The sequence below is a fragment of the Schistocerca serialis genome, chromosome 4 (assembly GCF_023864345.2).
Source record: "Schistocerca serialis cubense isolate TAMUIC-IGC-003099 chromosome 4, iqSchSeri2.2, whole genome shotgun sequence".
NCBI lineage: Eukaryota > Metazoa > Arthropoda > Insecta > Orthoptera > Acrididae > Schistocerca > Schistocerca serialis.
In genome coordinates, this window is record NC_064641.1 from 112,824,929 (window position 1) to 112,843,245 (window position 18,317).

An 18,317-nucleotide genomic window follows, 5' to 3' on the forward strand; every position below is an offset into this window, starting at 1 on the left:
AGACAATAAAAGACTGAATTATCTGCAAAATATTAAGACGGCTGCTCAGATTGTCTCCGAAATCGTTTATGTAGGTGAGGAACAGCAAAGAGCATATGACACTACCTTAGGGAACGCCAGAAATTACTTCTGTTTTACTCGATGACTTTCCGTCAATTGCTACGAAATGTGAACTCTCTGACAGGAAATTACGAATCCAGTCACGTAACTGAGACGATATTCCATAAGCCCACAATTTCAGTACAAGCCGGTTGTGTGGTACAGTGTCAAATTCCTTTTGGAAATCTAGAAATACAGAGTCAGTGTGAAATCCCTTGTCAGTACCACTCAGCACTTCGTGTGTATGAAGAGCTAGTAAGTAGTTGTGTTGACTTTCGGGTCCTTTCGTGTCGTTGGTTTTTTAGAAGAATTAATTTCGGGTTGTTTGTGCTGCACTTGTGACCCCTACTCTACTGCTTAACTCTGAAATAAAGCAATTTCAGACAAAACTTTCTTTAAGGGGACTGGTCCGTGAATACCAGGGGAAATCTTGAAAAATTGTCAGTTTTCTAAACAGTGTAACATGATTCTTTACGCTATTATCTTTAAAGCAGACCGTTGAAAAGATGATGCTGTCATAAATTGTGGTACAAAAAATTTTAATTATGATTATCAAAAATTTTGGAAATGAATTCAGGATTTTTCTTCAAAAAAGCATTTTATCTTCGATGTAGTCTACTTTTTAGTTGAGCGTGTTTTAAGGCAATATATAAAATTTCAGCTTTCTATCTTTAATAGTTTTTAGCGAAAGTGTACCAGAACATGAGATAATTTAACTTTCGGGAAATTCAAGTTACGGTTAAAACTTACGTTTTCTACTAAACTTGCGTGGCACTAATGCATCCCAGGTCCATATTCGTCTTGTTTCGAGTTGAAGATTTATGAAAGAAGGCAGCCCATACTTGGTTTTTCATTCCCTCAAGGTCATTTTTAATTTGTCTTATGGCTTGTCCATAATAATACTGCAACGTGTCTGTTTCTTCGTCTGTAATCCGACAACGTCCACTAATGCACTTACCATCAGCCAATTTTTTTCCCTTCAGATTTCTCTCCAAGTTCCTCAGCCTTGTACCTAACCTTTGCTGGACATGTCCAATACACAATCCATTTTTTTCAATTTTTGTGTCAGCATAAAGTTTGGATTCACAAACTTTTTGGTACCCTTTTGATTCTCCATGTCCTACGTAAGATGTACATCACATCATATTTCTCCAATGACCTGTGAAATATCCTCACAACGCCTACAGATCGCATGCCTCCACTATAACCACTAAAATTAATCAAGTTCCAATAGTACAGCCATGACAGTAGTCGTAATACATTCCACATCAATGGTTTTACAATTGTCCAAGGAGGTAGCTGTCACTTCACCATTTAAGGAACTATGGGTTCTTCGTTTCCAGGATGCATCCAGGTCTGGAGACGTACATGTATTGCTGTCATTCATATCTACACTTTCCTGAATAGCATTTTTGGTTCAAATGGCTCTGAGCACTATGGGACTTAACATCTATGGTCATCAGTCCCCTAGAACTTAGAACTACTTAAACCTAACTAACCTAAGGACATCACACAACACCCAGCCATCACGAGGCAGAGAAAATCCCTGACCCCGCCGGGAATTGAACCCGGGAACCCGGGCGTGGGAAGCGAGAACGCTACCGCACGACCACGAGATGCGGGCTGAGCATTTTTCATACTATCATTTGCTACTTGTTCTTAAGTGTGTAGAATAATTTTATTGTACCTATCAAACGTTGTAGGGAGAGGTAAGTCCACAAGAGTACAGAAAAATTGTGCACTTCTGTTGCCTATACACCTCATAGCATAAGGAAGTTCAATATTTGTGTTGTAGACTCTCTGTTTAGTTACGCCACAGGTATAACCACATTCGCTTATATCACAAAAATTACAAACGATTCTTAATTTTTATGCACAACCTCTTCTAGCACATATCTGCTCAACTACCTTCACACCAATATTGTAATTGTCAGCCGGCCGGGATGGCCGAGCGGTTAAAGGCGCTACAGTCCGGAACCGCGCGACGGCTACGGTCGCAGGTTCGAATCCTGCTTCGGGCATGGATGTGTGTGATGCCCTTAGGTTAGTTAGGTTTAAGTAGTTCTAAGTTCTAGGGGACTGATGACCTCAGATGTTAAGTCCCATAGTGCTCAGAGACATTTGAACCATCTTTGAACCAATATTGCCACATTCCTTACACTGCAAAATCTTTATTTATTAGTTCAGAGAGAGGAGGGGGTTTAACAATAACACAACCTGAATCAATAGTTGGCGTCTCTACATTATCAGCATTAATACTGTCGAGCCCATTGTCCAAATATTTCAGTTTCAACTTCGAAGCGCTTGGAGTAGTTGAAGCTGATTCAAGTATTTAGTATTAGCAGAGTTAATCCGTTTGGTGAACTAATTTCCATAAAATTTACGTCGTTTAACACCTATCTTCTTAATTCTTCCCATTGCTTTCAAGCGAAATAAGAAACCCACGCATACAATAAGACACACGCACACAATTACTTCGCTGTAAACAAAATATCCACGCCAAATACAACAGCGAACAATGACTAAACTCTCTGTATAAACAAAAGCTTTTGCAGGTTAGCGTACTTGAGGGACGAAGAAGTCGTAATAACGAACACAAATGAGAGCAAAACCGTGTTTTTAACAGAGCTGACTGTGTGCCATGGAATCGTCGTGGTGGGTAAAGCCACTTTTTTTAAATTCCTCTATTTTGGAACTTTCTGTGGTCCATTTTCCTGGAAGTGGACTCTTTCTCGTTCACAAAACTACAGAGAATTTTTTTAAGGCAGTTATTCACGTACAAGTCCATTTAACATTTTATTCTTATTCTGGTGCATACATTACATCCACCGCGTGTGTACAGTTACTTTTGAATCACCCTCTATGTTGAAACTACAAACACGAAGATAGTATAAAAAGCGGAGGTTACGTGTTTTGAAATACACTACTGGCCATTAAAATTGCTACACCAAGAAGAAATGCAGATGATAAACGGGTATTCATTGGACAAATATATTATACTAGAACTGACATGTGATTACATTTTCACGGAATTTGGGTGCATAGATCCTGAGAAATCAGTACCCAGGACAACCACGTCTCGCCGTAATAACGGCCTCGATACGCCTTGTCATTGAGTCAAACAGAGGTTGGATGGCGTGTACAGGTACAGCTGCCCATGCAACTTCAACACGATACCAAAGTTCACCAAGAGTAGTGACTGGCGTATTGTGACGAGCCAGTTGCTCGGCCACCATTGCCCAGACGCTTTCAATTGGTGAGAGATCTGGAGAATGTGCTAGCCAGGGCAGCAGTCGAACGATTTCTGCACCCAGAAAGGCCCGTACAAGACCTGCAACACGCGGTCGTGCATTATCCTGCTGAAATGTAGGGGCCGTCCGGAGTGGCCAAGCGGTTCTAGGTGCTATAGTCTGGAACCGCGCGACCTCTACGGTCGCAGGTTCGAATCCTGCCTCGCACATTGATGTGTGTGATGTCCTTAGGTTAGTTAGGTTTAAGTAGTTCTAAGTTCTAGGGGACTGATGACCTCAGAAGTTAAGTCCCATAGTGCTCAGAGCCATTTGGACCATTTGGAAATGTAGGGTTTCGCAGGGATCGAATGGAGGGTAGAGCCACGGGTCGTAACACATCTGAAATGTAATGTCCACTGTTCAAAGTGCCGTCAATGCGAACAAGAGGTGACCGAGACGTGTAACCAATGGCACCCCATACCATTACGCCGGGTGATACGCCAGTATGGCGATGACGAATACACACTTCGAATGTGCGTTCACCGCGATGTCGCCAAACACGTATGCGACCATCATGATGCTGTAAACAGAACCTGGATTCATCCGAAAAAATGACATTTTCCCATTCGTGCACCCAGGTTCGTCGTCGAGTACACCATCGCAGGCGCTCCTGTCTGTGATGCAGCGTCAAGGGTAACCGCAGCCATGGTCTCCGAACTGATAGTCCACGCTGCTACAAACGTCGTCAAACTGTTCGTTCAGATGGTTGTTGTCTTGAAAACGTCACCATCTGTTGACTCAGGGATCGAGACGTGGCTGCAGCCAAGCGGATAAGATGCGTGTCATCTCGACTGCTAGTGATACGAGACCGTTGTGATCCAGCACGGCGTATTACCCTCCTGAACCCACCGATTCCATATTCTGCTAACAGTCATTGGATCTCGACCAATGCGAGCAGCAATGTCGTGATACGATAAACCGCAATCGCGATAGGCTACAATTCGACATTTATCAAAGTCGGAAACGTGATGGTACCTATTTCTCCTCCTTACACGAGGCATCACAACAACGTTTCACCAGGCAACGCCGGTCAACTGCTGTTTGTGTATGTCAGCACGTTGTAGGTGTCACCACCGGTGCCTACCTTGTGTGAATGTTCTCAAAAGGTAATCATTTGCATATCACAGCATCTTCTTCCTGTCGGTCGGAAATTGCCTCAGAAAATTTCTTGTGAAGGAGTCTTTACTTCGTCTGGCTTGATGACAAGCAGAAGCGCTGAAAGGGTGGAGCATCCGGTCGCGTGTCGCCTGTTCTCGCCTGCCCTTGCCACCGCGCTCCGAGTTCGTCTCCCGGCCACAGCAGCTGGTACGGTAGCCCCGCGCTCCAGCCCAGCACGCCCGCATTCCTGCAGACACCGGAGCAGCCGTCGTGAGGCGTGGCTGCCGGCGCGTAGGAAGAGGGCCGCGACATGTGGACCGAGGTCGGCCGAGGGAGTGCGCGGGTCGGCCATCGACTCTGCAGTCCGGCTGAGTGGGTGGGCCAGTGGCGAGTCGAGGCACGCTGAGCCCACACTCCAGCCGCCGATTTATGGCGTCCGCAAGTGGTTGATGCTGAACGGTGCGCAATTGTTTCTCTGGCAGTTGTATGGTAATCGTAGATGAAATCGGAAAACCGACGCTAAACGTCACAGAGCAACTAAAACACTTGATTATCCGACGCGTAAAGGCAATTGATTAAAGTCTCACATCCCGTGTTTACCTAATTTGTCATTTTGTCTTCGACAGAAGATACGCGGACAGTGTTTTCCATCACCTCAAGCCGCTGTTGTGCCCTCAAGATATCGTATTGAGTGGTGCCAACATAAGAGTGCTAAACATTCACACAATACTGTATAACACCGACCTTATCCATTCCGGATGTACACTGAAGCGCCGAAGAAACTTGTATAGGCAAGTGTTTTCAAATACAGATATATGTAAACAGGCAGAATACGGCGCAGCGGTCGGCAACGTCCATATAAGTCAACAAGTGTTCGGCCCAGATGTTAGATCGGTTACTGCTGCTACAATGGCAGGTTATCAAGATTTAAGTGAGTTTGAAGATGGCGTTATAGTTGGTGCATGAGCCATGGGACGGAACATCTCCGAGGTAGCAATGAAGTGGGGATTTTCCCGTACGACCACTTCACGAGTGTACCGCTACCATCAAGAATCCGGTAAATCATCATATCTCGGACATCGCTGCGACCGGAAAAACATCCTGCAAGAACGGGACCAACGACGACCGAAGAGAATCTTTCGACGTGACAGAAGTGCAACCCTTCCGCAAATTTCTGAAGATTTGAATGCTGGGCCATCAACAACCGTCAGCATGCGAACCATTCAACGAAACATCATCGATATGGGCTTCTGAGCCAAAGGCTCACTCGCATACCTCTAATGACTGCATGACACATAGCTTTACGCCTGACCTGGACCCGTGTCAACACTGACTTTGGACTGTAGACGACTATAAACACGTTGCCTGGTCGGACGAGTTTCGCTTCAAATTGTATCGAGCGAATGGACGTGTACAGGTTTGGAGACAACCTCATGAATCCATGGACCCTCCGTGTCAGCAGGGGACTGTTCAAGCTGGTAGAGGCTCTGTAATTTTGTGGGGCGTGTGCAGTTGGATTGATATGGACCCATGCTACGTCTAGATACGACTCTGACAGGTGACACATACGTAAGCATCCTGTCTGATCACATGCATCTGTTCATGTCCACTGTGCATTGCCTGCGGATGGACGTGTACGGGTATGGAGACAACTTCATGAATTCACGGACCCTGTATGTCAGCAGGAGGAGGCTCTGTAATGGTGTGTGGCGTGTGCAGTTTGATTGATATGGGACCCATGAAACCTCTAGATACGACTCTGACAGGTGAAACGTATGTAAGCATCCTTGTCTGATCACCTGCATCCATTCATGCTCATTGTGCGTTGCCACGGATTTGAGCTATCTCAGCTGGACAATGCGACACTCCATATACTCAGAATTGCTATACAGTGGCTCTAGGAACACTCTTCTGAGTTTAAACACCAGATTGAGCATATCTGGGATGCATTGCAACGTGCTGTTCAGATGAGTCCTCCACCCTCTGGTACTCTTACGGATTTATGGACAGCCCTGCAGGATTCACGGTGCCAATTACCTCCAGCACTACTTCAGACATGAGTCGAGTCCATTCCACGTCGTGTTGCGGCATTTCTGTCTGATCGCAGGGGCCCTACACGACATTAGGCAGGTCTACCAATTTCTTTTGCTCTTCAGTGTATTTAAAAAGGCTTAAGAATATAAGATATAAAATGTAGACTGGCAATGGCAAGGAAAGAGTTTCTGAAGAAGAGAAATTTGTTAACATCGAGTATAGATTTAAGTGTCAGGAAGTCGTTTCTGAAAGTATTTGTATGGAGTGTAGCCATGTATGGAAATGAAACATGGACGATAAATAGTTTGCACAAGAAGAGAACAGAAGCTTTTGAAGTGTGGTTCTACAGAAGAATGCTGAAGATTAGATGGGTAGACCACATAACTAATGAGGAGGTATTGAACAGGATTGGGGAGAAGAGAAATTTCTGGCACAACTTGACTAGAAGAAGGGATCAGTTGGTAGGACATGTTCTGAGGCATCAAGGGATCACCAATTTAGTATTGGAGGGCAGCGTGGAGGGTAAAAATCGTAGAGGAAGACCAAGAGATGAATATACTAAGCAGATTCAGAAGGATGTAGGCTGCAGTAGTTACTGGGAGATGAAGAAGCTTGCATAGGATAGAGTAGCATGGAGAGCTGCATCAAACCAGTCTCGGGACTGAAGACCACAACAACAACAAGAATTTTAAATAAAATATTCAGTGGCATTATTTTTCAGCACGCCTCCGTAGAAATTTCTTGCAGTTTCTCGATACCTTTCTTTCAGCCGCGGTAAGTCGACCAGTAGGTGCAGTTCTCACAATGACGTAGTCCCGAGGAAGGTGGAAAGCCAGTCGCAGACTCCTGTTCTGAATGATTAAGCTTTTGCATTACGGATGATTTACAACCCGTAACTGTTAATTGAATGTAAATACATAAAACTGCAATTGGTCACTTTTTTGAATAGTTATTTATCATTCCATGAACCGTTTTTCGAATCGTTTCAGGTTCATCTTCAGATCGTTTTCTGGGAACTACATCACTATTTCTAACATAATGCTGGGTGCTGGCTTGCCATAATGTGGGCGCCCATACTGTCGCATCGGCAACAATGCCCGAAACAACCGTTGCGTACTCGAGGAGATTTCGTATGAGGCACTTGTTGATAACAAGATAGGTGTGAGAGAAAGCGTAGAGAGTGAGTTGAGAACCAGTTGTCCCTGAGTGGTCCGAAGCCCCTGTCGCGTACGTCGTCTGTATGCTGGTGCCACGACAGACGTATGTCCGGCTTGACACCGAGGAGTCGGGCAGATGACGCCCAGTTTGCGGCTGTTGCTCTGACTATGACGTCTGACAGAGGTGCTGGCACTAACCTCTCCGTAATGATGACCTGCGTCTTGTTCGAATTGAAAGCTAGACATCGTTTTGTTTCCCAGACGTCGAGTTGATTTATTGACGTCTAAGTCTCCGTTGCAGTATCTGTGAATTTAGGTTCTCGATGCACAAGGCTGTGTAGTCAGCGTATGAGACTAGCTACACCCGTGATGCTGTGGAGATATCTACTGTACACAGCGGATGTAGAATCTGGCCTTACTGTACACCGCCGATGACGGGACGACTTGATGGCACTCAGTCTGCGATTTGTACTTGGAAGGTTGTCTCGCGTGTTGTGTTGGGACTCCGTGCGTTACTGACATCCTGTAGTCCCTCATGCCACACGGAGTCTACACCCTCTGTTGGACCCCGCTACTTAATTACTTAATTAATTAGTTTCATGTTCCACAGATTATCTGCACGATTCTTTCATAGAATTTATGTGGAACGAGTCAGTTTACAAGATACGAGTGTGTACACAGGATTGGTGTTAATGTTTATGAACACGTTATTTTGTAGTCCTAGTCATGCAAGTAAACTTAAAAACAAGGCTTTTTTTTCTCATTTAAGTGCGGCGTCTAGGGAGCCTGCCGGCCGGGGTGGCCGAGCGGTTCTAGGCGCTACAGTCTGGAACCGCACGACCGCTACGGTCGCAGGTTCGAATCTTGCCTCGGGCATGGATGTGTGTGATGTCCTTAGGTTAGTTAGGTTTAAGTAGTTCTAAGTTCTAGGGGACTGAAGACCTCAGAAATTGAGTCCCACAGTGCTCAGAGCCATCTGAACAATTCTAGGAAACCTGCTTACTCGGTTCGCTAGACAAACATTCAAACCGGTCGTTCTAGTGAGTTTTATTACAAAAAGTAGACATACAGTACTTAACTTTTGCAACTACAAAGATGTGTCGGAAGCAAAGGGCGAAATACAAAATGATCAATCTTTTTCAGCATAAACTGTCCAAAGTCTTGGCTACATAGATAGTATAAAAGAAGTGGCTAGAGTTGACGCTGCTATAGAACTGGGTTGTCACCAGTCCAATTTCCTTTAAAACGTCTTTTTCCAAAATATTCCAGAAAGAAATGGACAGAAGAGTAATCGTACTTTTAAGTAAAAACAATTCATTTAAAACATCGCAGTTCGCATTCCAGAAGGGTTGCTGAATAGAGAATGCTATTCACATGTTAAGCGACCAAGTATTACAAACCTTAAATACTGAAATATTGCCAGTTGCTACTTTTGTGGTTTTTCCAAGACTTTCGATTGTTTAGATTATGTTACTGTCTTGGAGAAACTTAAGTTTTATGGAAATGATACCGTTACGCTCAACCTATGTCCTCTTTGCATAGGGGCCACTGCTGTCGCGTTCTCGTCCTGGAGACAGGTCGGCCAGCGTGCCATTGGCTGACGTCTTCTCACAGCCATCATTTCGCTATCGTTCCCGACTGGCATGCAGGCGCTTGACTTCACGCCGTAACGTTTAGGATAATCCATTTTCAGAGAACCACTTAATAATTCCTTGTAAAATGAATAAGAGTGAGTTACGTTCCCTTGTATAAAGGTACTCAACAAACCAAGAATGAATTGATCCCTGTGGGACTCGCTTTGTGATTTCACCTAAGTCACTAAAATTTTCTACCTCTCCAACATTGCCTTAATTATTCAGCATAATGTTTTTCATTCACTTTGTGAAGTATTATTGAAATCAGTTGAGTGTAAAGGTATCAGTTATACAAAACTTAAGTTCTTTCAAGAGAGTAACGTAACCTACAAAATCGAACATCTTGGAAAAATCACAAAAGTAGTAACTAGCAATATTTCAGTGTTTAAGGTTTGTAATAGTTGGTCGCTTAACATGTGAATAGCATTCTCTGCTGAGCAACACGTCTGGACTGCGAACTGCGATGTTTTAAATGAATTGTTTTTATTTAAAAGTACGATTACTCTTCTGTCCATTACTTCCTGGATTATTTTGGAAAAAGACGTTTGTAAGGAAACTGGAGCATAATTATTTAATGCTTTCTTGTCACTTTTCTTCTAAGCGGTATTTTAATCTGCCTAGAAAATTCTTGTTTCACTGATGCTTTGCGTACGTCACAAAGGATATGACTTTTTAAGTTAGACCGCCGGCCGCGGTGGTCTAGCGGTTCTAGGCGCTCAGTCCGGAACCGCGCGACTGCTACGGTCGCAGGTTCGAATCCTGCCTCGGGCATGGATGTGTGTGATGTCCTTAGGTTGGTTAGGTTTAAGTAGTTCTAAGTTCTAGGGTACTGATGACCAGAGGTGTTAAGTCCCATAGTGCTCAGAGCCATTCTTTTTTTTAGTTAGACCAAATTTTCAGAATTCTCTTTGAAATTCTATCAACACCATACGATCCTTTTCTTTTAGAATTCTTGTAAACTCGTTAATTTCAGTGATGGATGCTGGTACTACTTCCGGTTGCTTAAAGTTTTGTGGAATGCTATTTTTAGTGTACTCGCTTGCTACTTCAACTGAACCATTTAATCATAGTGTTGCTGCTACTTTTAGAAAATGACTGTTAAAAGCACGTGCATCTTGTTAGAAGGAGGAGGAGCTTATGGGCGCTCAATGTCGAGGTTACTAGCGTTGCGGCTTGCGAATTATCACTCACAACATTGTAGTCTCACAATACAGCAGCTCACATACATACGCACGAGGCGGAATGATACCGAGCAACGCTCAGTTTCCGCCAGTGTGGCAAGCGGTGCACAGTAGCCTGGACCGGGATTTGGACTTTAGCCGTACGTAGTCTTGGTCGTTTAACGCCTGCGCAGCCGGCAACCCGAATGACACTGGTGTACTGCATGGAGCATCTGCACCCTGCTGGATAAAGCAGACGCACGTAAATACTTCAAAAGCGACTGGTCGCTGTTACCTGTGCTTATATTCAAAAAAGTTTATAAATTTTAAAGGCGAATATTTTATGAAATAATAAACCGCAGACGTTTCTGTTACGTGTTTTCGTAATAACTTAAAATGTATCCCTCATATTAAATGACAACATTTTCTTAAATCCACGAAATTTATATCTAGCGATTGGCAAAGTTCGACTTAATTGTCATTTTAAAATGGTTGTTGCTGTTTTCTCGCCTTGAAGTTCTATAAGTATCGCAGTGACTACTGTTCCCTGCATCACACTTGGCGCCAATTGTGTAATGGACCCTCTGCCATGTCACCTATTTAACGAAAGATGGGCGCCAAATCACTTAATCTAAACCAAAACAGATCGAATTTGCAGGGTTATCATTGAAGGAAAATAGATAACCGGGAACCACGTAGGTTAAAACAAGCAACTCAGTTATTAACTTGTAAAGAGATGATGTTTACGGCGCCGAATCCGTGAACGGGCGGAAAAGGAGTGCAAATTTTCGTTCCCCGTAGCACCAGGAGGAAGAGAGGGAGATGAGCCCATCGTCTCATTTACCCCGAGAAATGTCTCGGGTAGTCAAATTGACTTCATACTGACAAGGATGCCACCCGGCTGTCGGACTTTTGTAATTTTTTTTTATATCTATGGTAATGTAAAGTTCAGAACTCTAATATGAATGGCCCAAAGCAGTTAGATGAAATTCTCAAAAATTCTCGAGAAAATAGATTTTTAAATTTTCCGACCATCCTTAATAACATACAGTACGTTAATTTTTCAAGAACCAGCTTGGCTCTGTGTAGTTTATCTCCCCCCTCCTTCCTAATTCCATCTATTGTCTACATTAGTCTTTTATCAAGATTTGAGAGGAGCGAAGATTACAATAAACTTTCTAGTTTACTTAGCTCGTCATGTAGAGCTATCTCCAGTTCTTCTTGTCCAGGGGTCTGATTCTTGAAGCTGAAAATGTCACATTTTAAGTCCTTACGGTTGGATTGATTCAAATAAATTTGATGATGTTGCTGTAGAATTTTTGTTTTTCGTAAACATATTTTTCACATTTTAGTGTATCATACAGTCTTTTCATTTTTCACGTTAATAGAGTCGAAATAACATTGTTCGCACAAAATACAAAAAAACGTCCGATCGCATCAGAGGCATGCTTATGACTCTCACAATCTACGGAAAAGGTTTCCAATTTTCCTTGACAAATGAATTTCTATTAATTTCGATTATTATTTCATAAAGGAATCCAGAAATGAAAATAGTAACCAGTACAGGATTGAGTACTTAATAGTAGAAATTTTAAGTGTGCCATTAATTCGTTTTTTCAAATGTTTCTAAAAAAAAAATTAACTAAACATTCAGAACGATACTCGATTACAACATTGGAACTAAAGTATTTTGTAAAGTAATTCCTTTTTATAAATTTTAGCTTGAAATATAACATAATGTGTACAAAATTATATGAAAGTTTTCAGAAAAGCAACTGAGATAATACTGATCTGTCCAAAACTCGAAAAATACTACTGGTATCGACAACTACTGTTGAGGAAAAGTAATTCTAGAGGAAGGTGTACCATTAAAAGTTGATCAAAGTTAGGGCCAACATACAGCTGCATTCCAAGCCATGTGTAAATGAGCAGAAAATAAAACTAGTCAACGAGTTCACCTTGAAAGGGGTATAAGGCAAGATATTTTTATTGGTGACTGCGGACAGTGTACTGAACAACATGACGTCAGTATTTACTTCATTTGGATACTAATAATTATAGCTATTAGGAGCAGTATGTTTTCGGTTGGTCAGTACCCCCAATTACATGTGGCGAAAGCAAGCCCTTAATGCTTATTTTGCCCTGGGCAATAATTCGGGTTTTGAAGTGTGGACGCATGGTCACAAAACGATAGGTTCTACTGACACGTGTAGTCCACCTGGCGATGCAATTACGGCCGTGCAGAAAACATCAGGTAGTAAATTATGTCACGTGGTTGAGGGAAAGCTGTTAGACATGGAGAAAAAAACAATTGACATGCTGAAGTGGGTAGATATTAAGATACCAATGATCACAATATCTATAGTTATACCGCTAACACCCTCTCTATAACACATTACCAAGCAGCACCATACCATGATTATTCTCCTTATTTCTTAAAAACGAACACTGAAAAATCACGACACATGCCAAACACCCGGAATGCTTTAGCCACATACTAAAAATAATAACCACATCGTAAATACAAGAAGAAGAAGAAGAAGATGATGATGATGATGAGTATCAAACTGCTGGTACTGATGATTCAGCAGCTCTAACCTACAAAGGAAAGAAATGCTACTTACTGTGGAAAGAAGTGAAACTTTTTAATGTGCCAAATAACAAAGACATTTTTGTGTGCTAAAAACAAAGAAATGGATGTACTCCGGTTCGAATTCTGGCGGAGAGAGGAAAGTTGACCACCAATATTTGGTCGACGAAGGTAGGAGAGGTGGTGCTGTAAACTTTCTGATCATCTGATTAAATTGAAAAGCTTTCCTCAGTTTCTTATCAAGTGAGGCACGTGGCGCTGTCCATCGACTATTCGAGGAAAGTAGGCCGTGTGTTGGCACTATGTTTGACCCTCTCCCTTCCCTCATTAACGTACAACACAAACATGACACCACGCTACACACTACACACCCATTACAGTCACCTAGACTCAATGCATAGGCTTAAGATACAACTCTCACACGTCACGAGGACCATTGTATGTAGGATAGAAAGATGATGAAGATGAAGTGCGACAGGTTGTGGAAATAGATGCCTGTCACATTGACGTGGAAGACAGACTGGGCCCCTACGAGGATGCCGGATGAGGACGAGCGTGTTGGAAAAGAGAGTTGCTTTGCAGGGATAGTACGACGGACTTCAGCTGCGGGGTTGGGACGGAGGGAGTTGTCACGGTGGACTGGGCTTCTGACTCGTCAGATGAGAATGGTGAGTTTGGGATTCGTTGGAGGAGGGTCAACTCTGGACACCCATTGTCGTGTGCAGATAGTGGACTCCAGATGGAGGGAGGACTGACGCTGGTGCTCTTCCTCGCAGGTGGCAGTGGACGTGCGACTCGGGGTTGTGTGTGCGCAGCGAGGCTCCCTCGGACCCGCGGCTGGACGCGGAGCTGGAGGAGACGGTGGTCCAGCGGAGCGCCCACCGGCTGCGGCCGCCCTGGCCCTCTCACGAGCTGTGCCGCCTCACCTGCGGGCCCTACGGCGCCCTCTGGCCGCGCCCTACGGGCCACTCGCTGATAGCCGACGCCCTCGTGCCCTTCAGCCCCGCCACAGTCAGGTTCGACCTCTCTGCCGGTGAGTGAGTGTAGAGTCTTGTACCGTAAGGAAGCAAGGGAGAGGACGTTGTTAAGGGCGGCCAGTATCCTCTTTCTATAGCACAAATGCACATGTGGATAAACACGGTTCTTTATTCACATGAACCGGAGAGCATGTACTCAACTGGAATAGAGTCCATGTGCTATGGTACAAGCTCATCAGTAACAGTCCTCTTGCAGAGAAAACACGTAAACTTCCTATAGTCACTAATCTGGTCGCTGTGTACTGGCGTGGCCTGTGATGTGAACTGAGCCGCTCCACAAGTATTCCGATAGACGCCAAACTGGAAGATTCAGCGAGTCACTGAGGCCCTCCGGTCAGCGGCGGTGGCCTAAATACGTGCTGTCGGCAGGGCGTTGGCGGTTTGTTGCTTGTCGGTGTGTCTCTGGCCTCTCTCGTCATGATAGGCACCCAGAGCCTACTACTGATCTCCGCACTACATCTTTGTCGACCGGTGTGCTGGTGACAGTTTATGCCATCACAGTGAGCAGCCTCTGCATGACACTATTCTGTGTCATGCCCTGCATACCAGGCCCAGTCTGGCCTGATGCACACCTCTCCACACTTGCCCTTCCTGTGCGAGCCTCTTCGTGTCTGGAGCCTGCATGTGTGCTAAAAGCCTTGGCCACTTCCACCCCATTTCAACCCCCCCCCCCCCAAAAAAAAATCTCTTCCCCTCACTACCAAACTCATTATAGCTTGATATCTCTGGTTGCGTCCTATCAAACCACATCTTCTTTTAGTAAAGTTTTGCCATAAATTTCATACCTCTCCGACATGATAAGTAAGTTTTCAGTAGCTCTGTCTCTGCTGACCACGCCATACAATTTTCACCATTCTTCTGTAGAACCACATTTCAAAAGCTACCATTCTCCTCCTATCCTGCTGTTTATGTCACACGTTTCACTTCTACATAACGTTTGAACTCCAAACAAATGCTTCCAAAAAAGGCTTCCCAATCTATTTATATTCTATGACAACAAATTTCTGTGTTTCAACAACGCTTTCTTCTGTCGAGGCTGTCCTTTATATTCCCAGTCAACTTCAGCTACTTTGCTACCCAAACAGCAAACTTCGTCTGCTACATTTAGTGTCCCATTTCCCAATCTAATTACCTCCATCAGTTGATTTAATTCCATCACATCTCATTACACTCGTCTTATCTCTGTCGGTGTCCATTTTATAACATCATTTCAAGAGACTACCTACTCCGTTCAACCCATCCTTTCATGTCACAAAACCTCAACATAACAGATAATTTCCACTTCGGGCCAACCCCCTAGCTACCTTGGTGCCAGAAGAGCGTACCCACCATTTTAATCATCTTTATACTGATATACAATTTAGAGTTTATGTTTTGCAGAAAATAGATGATATTCTACTCATATGAATTATACACTGAAGAGCCAGAGAAACTGGTACAGCTGCCTAATATCGTGTAGGGCCCCCACGAGAACGCAGAAGTGCTGCAACTCGACGTACCATGGACTCGACTAATGTCTGAACTAGTGCTGGAAGGAACTGACACCATGAATGCTACAGGGCTGTCCATAAATCCGTAAGACTACGACGGGATGGAGATCTCTTCTGAACAGCACGTTGCAAGTCATCCCTGATATCCTCAGTAATGTTCATGTGTGGGGATTTGGTGGCCAGTGGGAGTGTTTAAACTCAGCGGAGTGCTCCTGGAGCCAGTCTGTAGCAAATCTAGACGTGTGGGGTGTCGCATTGTCCTGCTGGAATTGCCAAAGTACGACTGAATGCACAATGGACACGAGTGGATGCAGGTGATCAGAAAGGATGCTTACATACGTGTCACCTGTCAGAGTCGTATCTAGACGTATCAGGGGTCCCATATCAGTCCAAATTCACACGCCCCACACCATTACAGAGCCTTCACTAACTTTAAGAGTCCCCTGGTTATATACAGCATCCACGGCTTCATGAGGTAGTCTCGATACGGGTGTATGTACGTCCTAGCGATACAATCTGAAACAAGACTCGTCCGACCAGGCAACATGTTTCCAGTATTAGCACTCCAAAATTGGTGTTGACAGGCCCAGCAGAAGCGTATTACTCTGTGTTGTGCAGTCATCATGGGTACACGAGTGGTCTTTCGGCTCCGGAAGCCCATATCGATGATGTTGAGTTGAATGGTCAGCACCCTGACACTTGTTGATGGTCCCGCATTGAAATCTACAGCAATCTGCGGAAGGGTTGCACTCTTGTCACGCTGAACGATTCTCTTCATTCGTCGTTGGTCCCTTTCCTGTAGGATCTTTTTCGGCTGCAGCGATGTCGGAGATTTGATGTTTTACCGTATTTGATATTCACGCTACACTCATGAAATGTTCGTACGGAAAAAATCCGCTCTTCATCACTACCTCGGAGATGATGTCTCCCATCGCTTGTGTGCCCGCTATAACATCACGTCCAAACTCCCTTAAATCACGATAACTTCCCATTGTAGCAGCAATAACTGGTCTAAGAACTGCGTCAGACACGTGTTGTCTGATACAGGCGTTGCCGAACGCAGCGCCGTATTCTCCCTGTTTACGTATCTCGCTTGTCCATACCAGTTTCTTTGGCGCTTCAGTGTATGATACCCCACGCTATACTCAGGCTTAATGACGGCATCACCCAATTCCTAAGTAAAGGATCACATACAAGGGTACAGAAGGTTCATTTTAGCAGTAACGAGCAATTTCTGTATAACTGTGTGGAGGAAAAAATATTTGCTTACTGATAAGCAAATTGTTAACAGAATCATGTAATTCGTAACTGAACTCCAATGACGACTACATGTACACGTAGACGTACATAGTACTGCATCAATCGACATGTATTGGAATCCAAAGAAAATAAAATTAAGTCTTCGTGTTTCTTGCGCTTGAAAAAATATACATAAAAATTTACGAATCCCAATGTAGTTCTTCTGCGGATAATGTTCTGGTCAACTGGAGTCAAAGAATTTTCTGCCACTGTGTCCAACCGTATCGAATTCTCACTTAATGTTCGTCCAGCGGCTATAATGAAATACAATGTGAGCTTTCACTAGAAATGATTTTGGCCTAACTATTGGAGTTTACAGGTCAACAGTTCGGAATTTGGTTTTTCTGAAGTATTTAACCAATACTGATCTCCATGTGTCAAATAATATTCACAATTATAGGTTGTTTTGGGCAGATGACCCTATACTCTGTTTCTTTATGCACCTTTCAACGCTGTCCATAACGCAGAGTATTTAAGAATTCGATTAAAGCAAACTGTGCAGACTTTTCACCATACAACACAGGAACATGCGCCTTGCTGTAATTTACATGCAGTCGTACACGATAAGCGAAAATCGGAACAGTACAATCATTTTTCTGAGATACAATTCCAGATGCAAATATTATGGTCATTAACATAGATCAACACTACTCCCGACTTTTCGCTTGTATTTATCAAAACAATTCGTTATTTCGCGATTATATTGTTCCTCTTCTCACTTCTCTGTTACTCCAAATACAGATAAACACTTCAGCCACAATAACTAAAATCAGGTAACTGACTTTAAAAAAAGAAAAAAAGCACTATCTTGTTAACAGATCTATTAAAATTAGTAGAGACTGATGCATAAAAACTAAAGTGACTCCAAATACATTCAGTTCTCTCTCTCTCTCTCTCTCTTCCGCTCTCTTCCGTCTACTTACGATCACGTGAAATAATTTACGGCTGTTTGCTTTTGTCATTTCTTTCTTGCCAGTAGCTTGTCATTGTTTCCCTATGTTCATCTCTCATTCCTTCCCTCGTATTGCACCTTTCTTTCTGTTTCCTCCTAGAAGCTCTTGAAACTTTTTACTTTTGCTCTTAACTTTTCTCTTTCTCATGTTTCTTTCTCTTTCCATTGCACTCAGGCCTGCTTTAACTTCTACAATGCACACCACTGATGTTTCTCGATTTTTGTGGGAAAAAATTTAAACTCTTTTTGTTATTGTTTTTTCGTATAGTCTTTTTGGTGTGGATAGAATACAACTCTTCTCTTCCTCATTGTGTTTAATAATCGGCTATTCTTTTAAAGTTCTTGGTTATTTCTTAATTTCCATTACCCATTGTCATAATGTGTTTTCAATATTTTCCTAATTACATTTCTTTCCCTCTTTTCTATTTCACCTAACTGTTCGTCTGTTTTTAACGAAAGGCATTCTGAAGCATAAAA

At 43.4% G+C, this 18,317-nt stretch overlaps 1 protein-coding gene across 2 annotated transcripts in view; it reads left to right on the forward strand.

Annotated features, from left to right (window-relative positions):
* Nucleotides 1-18,317, forward strand: part of LOC126474886 (chitooligosaccharidolytic beta-N-acetylglucosaminidase-like) — a 302,146-nt gene that overhangs the window by 175,054 nt on the left and 108,775 nt on the right. For both annotated transcript variants that reach the window (XM_050102379.1, XM_050102380.1), the window contains one exon: nucleotides 13,839-14,095. In XM_050102379.1, the coding sequence (XP_049958336.1) occupies nucleotides 13,839-14,095 (257 nt within the window). The remainder of the gene's footprint in view (nucleotides 1-13,838; nucleotides 14,096-18,317) is intronic.